At 58.9% G+C, this 7,836-nt stretch overlaps 1 protein-coding gene across 2 annotated transcripts in view; it reads right to left on the bottom strand.

The window, feature by feature from the left end:
• Window positions 1–6: 6 nt before the first annotated feature.
• The window catches only part of ATCAY (ATCAY kinesin light chain interacting caytaxin), a 27,826-nt gene continuing 19,996 nt past the window's right edge, over window positions 7–7,836 (bottom strand). Inside the window, exons 8-12 of one of the 2 annotated variants that reach the window (XM_029918559.1) lie at window positions 3,736–3,834; window positions 3,077–3,112; window positions 1,796–1,867; window positions 857–889; window positions 7–133 (exon numbers count right to left, since the gene is read on the bottom strand). In XM_029918559.1, the coding sequence (XP_029774419.1) occupies window positions 124–133; window positions 857–889; window positions 1,796–1,867; window positions 3,077–3,112; window positions 3,736–3,834 (250 nt within the window). In that variant the 3' untranslated portion in view covers window positions 7–123. Of the gene's footprint in view, window positions 134–856; window positions 890–1,795; window positions 1,868–3,076; window positions 3,113–3,731; window positions 3,835–7,836 lie in introns of those variants that run through there. The other variant, XM_029918560.1, reaches the window with a different exon arrangement.

The raw sequence follows: 7,836 nt of genomic DNA, 5'->3' as shown, positions 1-7,836 counted from the left end.
AGCCCCCTCCAGACACAGGGGCGTCAGGACAAGGGGGTTGCGGTCGAGGGCTGGAGGGCGTCTGACAGAGGTTTCTGGGCATCTGGAATCTTCTGTCTTGCCTTTCCTTGTAGTCTTGTCAGCTCAGGACATGCTAGAGAGAGAGAAACACAGGCCAGACAGTTGTTGCTGGTTTTAAAGAACGTGGGGGGGGGCTCAGTCGGTTGAGCCGTGGGTCGTGTGAGGGAGCCAACGTTCGCAGTGCGATCTGGGGGGTATCGGCTCGACCTCTGGAGGGGCGGAGACGAAGTTACCGTGTGAGTGGTTAGCCGTGCCTACGGGACCAGCCCCGTAGGACCCTGGGCATAGGGTCCCTGGATGGCAACGCATTGCTGGTTGAAGGAAGGGCTGTCTGGAGAAGTGCCCGGGGAGACCACGCCCGGAGGCTCGCCCCCACCCCCGGCCCGGGCGTCACGCCCCCTCCTCACGCGCGTTTTCACCCACATTCACCCCCTCCCCCGCCCCCGCCGTATTAAATCGTGATTATAAGCAAACAGCTTGGCTGAGTTCTGCGGATACTTGTGCAAACCACGGACCGTGGGGTGGTCCCCATGACCCACGACAAACAGGGGCTCCCTGGCATCTAGGATAGGCGGGGACCCTGGGACAGGCCGTGGGGGCGGGGCTCCGGCCAAGGGTGCCGTGGGGGCGGGGCTCCGGCCAAGGGCGTCACGTCGGTGGCGCCCCCGCCTTGTGCAGGGACAGGCAAGCCCAGCCTCCCCGACTCCCCAGGACAGAGCCCTCGACCCCCAAGCAGCCAGTCGTGGGGCGGCTCCCACGCGGTCAGGCCCCGCTTAGGACATCTGAAAAAACGCACCTTGTCTCCTGATCTTCCGTGGCTGGAACAGGCCTGTGGGGGACAGAAGGCGAAGCCTTATTTGCCTGATTTGGGGGGACCCTTGGCATTTGGCCGGGAGCCCCGTGTGGGCGACTCGGGGTCACCTTGAGCTGGTACAAAGCAAGTGCCAGGCCCGTAACAAAAGAGCCCGCCGTGCCTCCCACAGCCCCGCCCATCCCGGGCGAGGCGCCTCCGGGCTCGCCCTAGTATTTGCTGGGTGTCAGAAAAGAAAAGGGGAGGGCGTAATGGGAGCACCTGCTTAACGGGTATGGGGTCCATGTGGAGTGGTGGAACTTTCTGGAACTAGAGAAAGGTGCCGCATGTGCCACTTGGCCAGCGTCCGAAAGAGGCCACCGGAATGCGCACATTAAAGTTGTTCGTTGTGGGGGTGCCTGGGGGGCACAATCCCCTGAGTGTCTGACTGTTGGTCTCGGCTCAGGTCATGATCTCTCGAATCTGAGTTCGAGCCCAGAGTCGGGCTCCGAGCTGACAGCTTGGAGCCTGCTGGGATTCTCTCTCTGCCCCTCCCCCCAGTGAATAAATAAAACAAGAGTAAGAAGCCCCCAGAGAAGAGGGGGGGCTGGCCGGTGGTGGGTGCGCACGTGCAGAGTCCCCAAAGTCGGGGACGGGCAGTGGAGCCCAGAGGGGAGTGGACTTTTACATTTTATTGACAGTTAATTTGCTTATTTATTTTTAAAGATTTTATTTTTCTAAAGTAATCGCTGCTCCCAGCGTGCGGCTCGAACTCACAGCCCTGAGGTCGGGAGCCCCGCGTCCTGCCGACCGAGCCCGCCAGGTGCCCGGCGGTGGGGGTCAGTGTCACTCTGGCGTCAGCAGGTGCCCCCACGGGGACGGCCCCGGTGGGAGGGAAGAGGGACCCGAGACCGAGCAGTGAGGCGGCCGGCCACCTGCAGTTACCTGTCCTCTGGCGGCGCCGCCTCCGGCTTCTCCTCAGACCTGGGCAGGACGAACTCGGGCTGCAGCCTGGCACTGGGCACGGACAGAGATGGCGCGGGTGACAAGCCGGCCCACGGTGGCCTCGAGGGCGGCATGGAGGCATCTCGCTGCCCCCGGACGGGCCCCAAGGGCGCAGAGGGCGGCGGAGATGACCACGGGGGTGGGGGGAGGCGTGAGCGGGGGACAAGACAGGGGAGGACAGGGGGGACAGGGGGGCAGGGGGGACAGGGCGGGGGGACCCTGAACGTTCGACTCAGCTGTCACCCCAGGGGTGCCCTGCCCTCGCTCCGTGGACACTTGTCTGAGCCCTGACTCCGCCCGTCCCGCCATAGCTGAGATTGGGAGACAGAGAGAGACCAGGAGACACAGGGAGAGATATCGAGAGAGGGAAATAAAGACAGAGAGACAGGGAGAGGGAAATAGAGATAGAGACAGAGATAGACAGAGACAGATACCAAGACAAGGAGAGACAGAGACCAAGAGAGACAGGGAAAGACAGACAGGGAGAAGAGAGAGACTTGCCCTCTGTGGAGGAAGGCCTCCATGTGTCCATCCACGTGGCTGGACCCAGAGGGCCATTTGCACGGACGGGGCCTCCTGCCACATCGCCCATGGCACCGTGTGGGGCCGCCACCCCCTGCTCACTAGGAGAAGACCCGTCCTCCCACGTGGCCCGCCCTCCAGGGACCTGCGCTCACTTGGTGACACATCCCTCTCTGCCATTTGAGGAGCCCCTGGGCCGGGACTCGGCCTCCCTCACCTGCTGCCCCCAGGCCGAGGCCCCCCCAAGGCCCTAGGCCTCCCCCACTTGCTGCGTAGCCCCGGGCAGGTGCTTTGCCCTCTCTGTGCCTCGGATTCCTGCGCTGTAAGATGCTGTCAGGAATCCTGACCCCACGCAGCTCCGGTCCTAGGAGCCCCCACTTTGCCCAGCGGGTCCCCTTGTCCTGATTCCTCACAGGAACCCCAGGGCGGCTGTGAATTGCTTACTCGCCTATTGTCACTGCGACAGACAGAACCGGGGACCCTGGGAAGGGAAGGGAAGGGAAGGGGAGGAGAGGGGGAAAGGGACTGAAAGGGAAGGGGAGGGGAGAGAAGGGAAGGGAAGGGGAGGGAAGGGAAGGAAGCCCGGATCGAACCCTGGTCTGACTCAAAGCCCTCAGCAAGCGTGCGGGCGTTGCTGGTCCCTGTGGGGCTGGAGCCCCCAGCTGCCCCCAAACATGGGCCCGGCCCCTCTGTACGCACCTCTCCCTCCTGGCCTTGAGCCTCTCCTCTTCGTACCTGGAAGACAGAAAGGACACCCGCTCGGACGCCCTCCTCCCCCACAGGTGCGCTGCCCAGGGACCCCGTCCCTTCTGGACACGGAGAAACAGTCCCCTTGTCACGTCTGAGCACGCGAGGCCTTAGTGCAGGAAGGTAGCGGAACGCGCGGCCCGACGGTCTTATGTTCCCAGCAGGGGCCCCGCACGCTGCCCCCCACGGGAACATCAGCTTGGCTGGCGTATTCCAGCATCTGGTGCAGATACGACTCAGCAGGTGAATTATCTGTTGAACATGGTGGATAGAAAGCAACAGCCTCCCTGGCGTGGCTTGGTCTACATGGCTCTCCGTCAGGCCAGATTTTCCATGAAAGGCCAGTGAGTAAATATTTTCAACTTCGGAGGCCAGTCTCAGCCACAGCTGCTCAATTCTGGGGTGGCCCCCAAAGCAGCCATCGATGGGCGTGGCCATGTGCCAATAAAACTTTATTTATAAAACAAGCCACGGGCCACTCTCGCTGGCCCCTGCCTGCCCTGGGGGCTGGGGGGCATGGGTTCTCTGAACGCCCCTGTGCTTGCTTCTCCGAGTTTCCCTCCGGTGTGCTGGGGCGGGGGCGGGGCGCCCGGCGGCCCAGGGACACTCACTGCCGCACGCACTCGGGGATCTGCACATGCTCCATGGGGATGAGCTGCTCCAGGTCCTCCAGGCTGTGCACGTACTGGATCTTGTTGATGAACTTGACGCTGGTGGGAGAAGGGGGGACAATCTGAAGTCCAGGCCCAGAGGGAGCGACGCAGACAGACTCCCTGCCCGAACGGCTTCTCCCAGTCCAGCCCGGACCCAGGCGGTCAGCACCGTGGGATGCTGTCACCAGCATTAGGCTTTGAACTCATGGCTACTATGCTTTCAAAAATCTAACTTAAACCGAGACACCTGGGGACTCAGTCAGTTGAGCTCAGGTCATCATCTCACGGTTGGGGACACTGAGCCCCTTGTCAGTCTCTGCACCCACAGTACGGAGCCTGCTTCCGATTCTCTGTCTCCCGCCCTCTCTGACCTGCCGTGCTCTCTCTCTGCCTCTTCAAAAAAAAAATTAACATCAAAAAATTGCTTTTTTTAAGGTCAAATCAGTTTTCTAAATGACACACAGAAGGCCAAGAGAATGTAGCACTCCAGTAAATAATAAAATAATCGAATGACGGTAAAAAAAAGTCAGATAGAGTTGGCTGTCCACAGAAGTGTGTTGGGACATTTCAGACCTATTTTGAGAGATGAGATAGAAATTCGGCTCAGGCTTCCTGGCGTCCGACGCAGGAGGACACACGTGAGGAGCAGCACGCTCAGCGTCCCTGACGGAGCAGCAGGTGCCCGGCAGAAGCCGACGGTCCCTGATGAGGCATGACGGACGCTCCCCAGTTACCCCGTTATCCTTGAAGCAGGGGGCTTCCCTCCTGACGGCGCGAGAGGGGCCCGCGGGTAGGGGTGAGTCTCAGACAGGCAGGTGCCTGACCACGGCGGGTCTGGAGGGCTCCGAGGTGGACAGATGTTGTTCGTTGGAAAGGATTCTATAAGCAGAGGTGCGAACCACACCCCAGCGCTCCCTGGGGATGGGCACCGTGCTGGCCCCGAAAAGGGACGCCTGAGTCTCCAAGGTGACAAGGCTCTGTTCCCCTGCGGGGCCGGCTTCCTGTCTCCCGAGGTGTGGGGCGGAGGCTCTCGGGAGAGAGAGTTCCCCACCCAGGCGAGGGGGTGGTCCTGTGGTAGATCATCAGAGGTCAGGGGACAAACTGGAGCTGTCCTTGCGTCACAATCACAGACCCTCGGGGCCACGGGTCGCTTAGAATCCACCTCCACTTTCCTTGGCTTTTTTTTTTTTAACTCACCTTCCTCAGCTTGCTTATTTATCTATTTTTTATTAAATTTTTAAAATGTTTTATTTTTGAGTGAGAGAGAGTGAGAGAGAGAGCATGCAAGCAGGGAGGGGTGAAGCGAGAGGGGGACAGAGGATCAGAAGCAGCGTCCATGCTCTCAGCACAGAGCCCGACGTGGGGCTCGAACCCACGAACTGTGAGATCATGACCTGAGCCGAAGTCAGAGGCTTAACTGACTGAGCCGCCCAGGCGCGCCCTTATTTTAATTTTTTTAAGTGTGTTTCTTTGTTTTGAGAGAGAGAGAGTCCCGAGCAGCCTCTGAACCTTCAGCACAGAGCCCGACACGGGGCTCAACCTCATGAACCTCGAGATCACGACTTGAGCTGAAATCCAGAGGCGGACACTTAACCGACTCAGCCACCCAGGTTCCCCTTTCTTTGGCTTTTAAGTAGGGAGTCTCCCTTTTCTGTCCTGCCTCCTCCTTTTCCTTTGAAAGCTCCAAACGAGACCTTCAGAATTCGCCATGAGAAAGCAATCACAAACGAGGCGGAGTTCACGGCCCCGGCGGGCCGTCACGGCCTCTCACGGCCCAGAATCGGCGCACTCCTGGCCTGGCGCACCGGACGCTGCCGGTAAGGTGCTGGCAAGTCCTCGAACACAGAGCGGCTTAAGTCCCTCCTTGCAAATTGTTCAGGCCGACCATGTGACCTTTCAGAGTGACCCTCATGCTGAAGCTTGTCACACATCTGGGACTGTCACACGTGAAGGGTCTTTCTTTCTTTTTTGAGATATATGTACTTAGGCAATCCACACCGCCAACTGGGGCTCGACCTCATGGACCCTGACATCCAGAGATGTGTGTTCTACCGACCGAGCCCGTCAGGGGCCCCTGAAGGATCTTGATTTGATTCAATGCTTTGAAACATGTTAAATTAAATATACATTCAGGGGGTGCCAGGGGGGCTCAGTCAGTTTAGCGTCCGACTTCGGCTCAGGTCATGATTTCGCGTTCATGGGTTCGAGCCCCGTGTCGGGCCCTGTGCTGACAGCTCAGAGCCTGGAGCCTGCTTCCGATTCTGTGTCTCCCTCTCTCTGCCCCTCCCTTGTTTGCACTCTGTCTCTCTCTGTCTCAAAAATAAATAAATGTTAAAAATATATATATACATTCAGGGGGTGCCAGGGTGGCTCAGTCGATTAAGTGTCTGTCTTGATTTTGGCTCAGGTCAAGATCACACCGTTGTGAGATCGAGCCCCGCATCAGGCTGGGTGCAGAGACTACTTACGAGTCTCTCCTTGTCTTTCTCTTAGGACCCCTGGGTGGCTCAGTCAGTTAAGTGTCCAATTTTATTTTAGTAATTTTTTAAATATTTATTTTTGAGAGAGAGATAGAGGGTGTGAGCAGGGGAGGGGCGGAGAGAGAGGGAGACACAGAACCTGAAGCAGCTCCAGGCTCTGAGCTGTCAGCTCCAGGCTCGGAACCCATGAACTGTGAGATCATGAACTGAGCCAAAGTCAGACGCTCAACCGACTGAGCCCCTCAGGCGCCCTGCATCCAACTCTTGGTTTCAGCTCAGGTCATGATCTCACAGTTCGTGGGTTCGAGCCCCAGATCAGGCTGTGCACTGGCAGAGCGAAGCCTGGTTGGGACTCTCTCTCCCTCTCTCTCTGCCCCTCCCCTGCTCATGCTGTCTTTCTCTCTCAAAATTAATAAATGAACATAAAAAACATACATACTTATTAAGAAGTGATTCAGTGTGGATCTTGGGCACATCACAAATCTTGGCGTGACCCCTGGGGTGGCTGAAGCCGGAGACCAAGAGCGGCCGCTTGGCTACCCCATCCCCCCGTGGCTCAGCCTCAGCGAGGGCCTCGAGTGACCTTCTGGCCGGCAGGATTTCCCGCAGAGGGTCACACAGCTTCGCAGGGACAATGAAGGGCTTTTGCTCCCCACTCCCACTGGAGGGCACAGCCGGAAGGTTTGGATCTCCACGGGCACCTTCGGCCTTTGCCAACTTTAATCTGCGTCCTTCCTCTGTGGGGGACTGAGACAGCCTTTCTGAGCTCTGAGAGTCCTTCCTGGTTTCGGGGACCCCCCCCAACACACGTGGTTCGTGACATCATTGCCGGGAGTGGGTCAGCCCCTCCTCGGTCCCAGGGGTCCCACACAGGTTCTGGATGGGATGGAGCTGGGCTCACTTCTGGGGCGGGACGCCCACCTGGCTGTGTGACCCTGGCTGAGTGCCTTGACCCCCCTGAGCCCCAGAGCCCTCATCTGGGCCGGGGGAGGGGGTGTTAGCATCAGCCTCTCACTTGTGATCGTAGTCTTAAGAGGTACCCAGCCCAGGGGCGCCTGGGGGGCCTCAGTCAGTGACGCATCTGACTTCAACTCAGGTCATGATCTCGCGGTTCGTGGGTTCGAGCCCCGCGTTGGGCTCTGTGCTGACAGGTAGCTCAGAGCCTGGAGCTGCTTCAGATTCTGTGTCTCCCTCTCTCTCTGTCCCTCCCCCGCTGACATGCTGTCTCTCTCTGTCTCAAAAATAAATTCTAAAAAAAATAAAAACAAAGAGGTACCCAGCCTTTACCATGGGAGAGCCAGTCTGCTAGTATCTTTCCTGTGTTCGTCCCTTAATACTAATAACGCATCCGATGGAAACGACTTGAAGCAACGACAGGTATCCACACACACAGGCCGGAAGACGCGGGTTCCGGAAACGCCCGCGAGCACGCACGGGGCGCGGCCTCACCTGATGAAGGGCCGGGAGATGGCGAGCACGGTGCGGATGAACCAGGACGGGTGCACGATGATGAGGGACTTGAGGTTTTTCCGCAACCTGCAGGGGGAAGCAGAGGGAGGGGCGTGGGGAAGCAGGGGGA

The sequence above is a fragment of the Suricata suricatta genome, chromosome 12, assembly GCF_006229205.1.
Source record: "Suricata suricatta isolate VVHF042 chromosome 12, meerkat_22Aug2017_6uvM2_HiC, whole genome shotgun sequence".
NCBI lineage: Eukaryota > Metazoa > Chordata > Mammalia > Carnivora > Herpestidae > Suricata > Suricata suricatta.
This window is presented reverse-complemented; position numbering and strand designations above follow the sequence as displayed.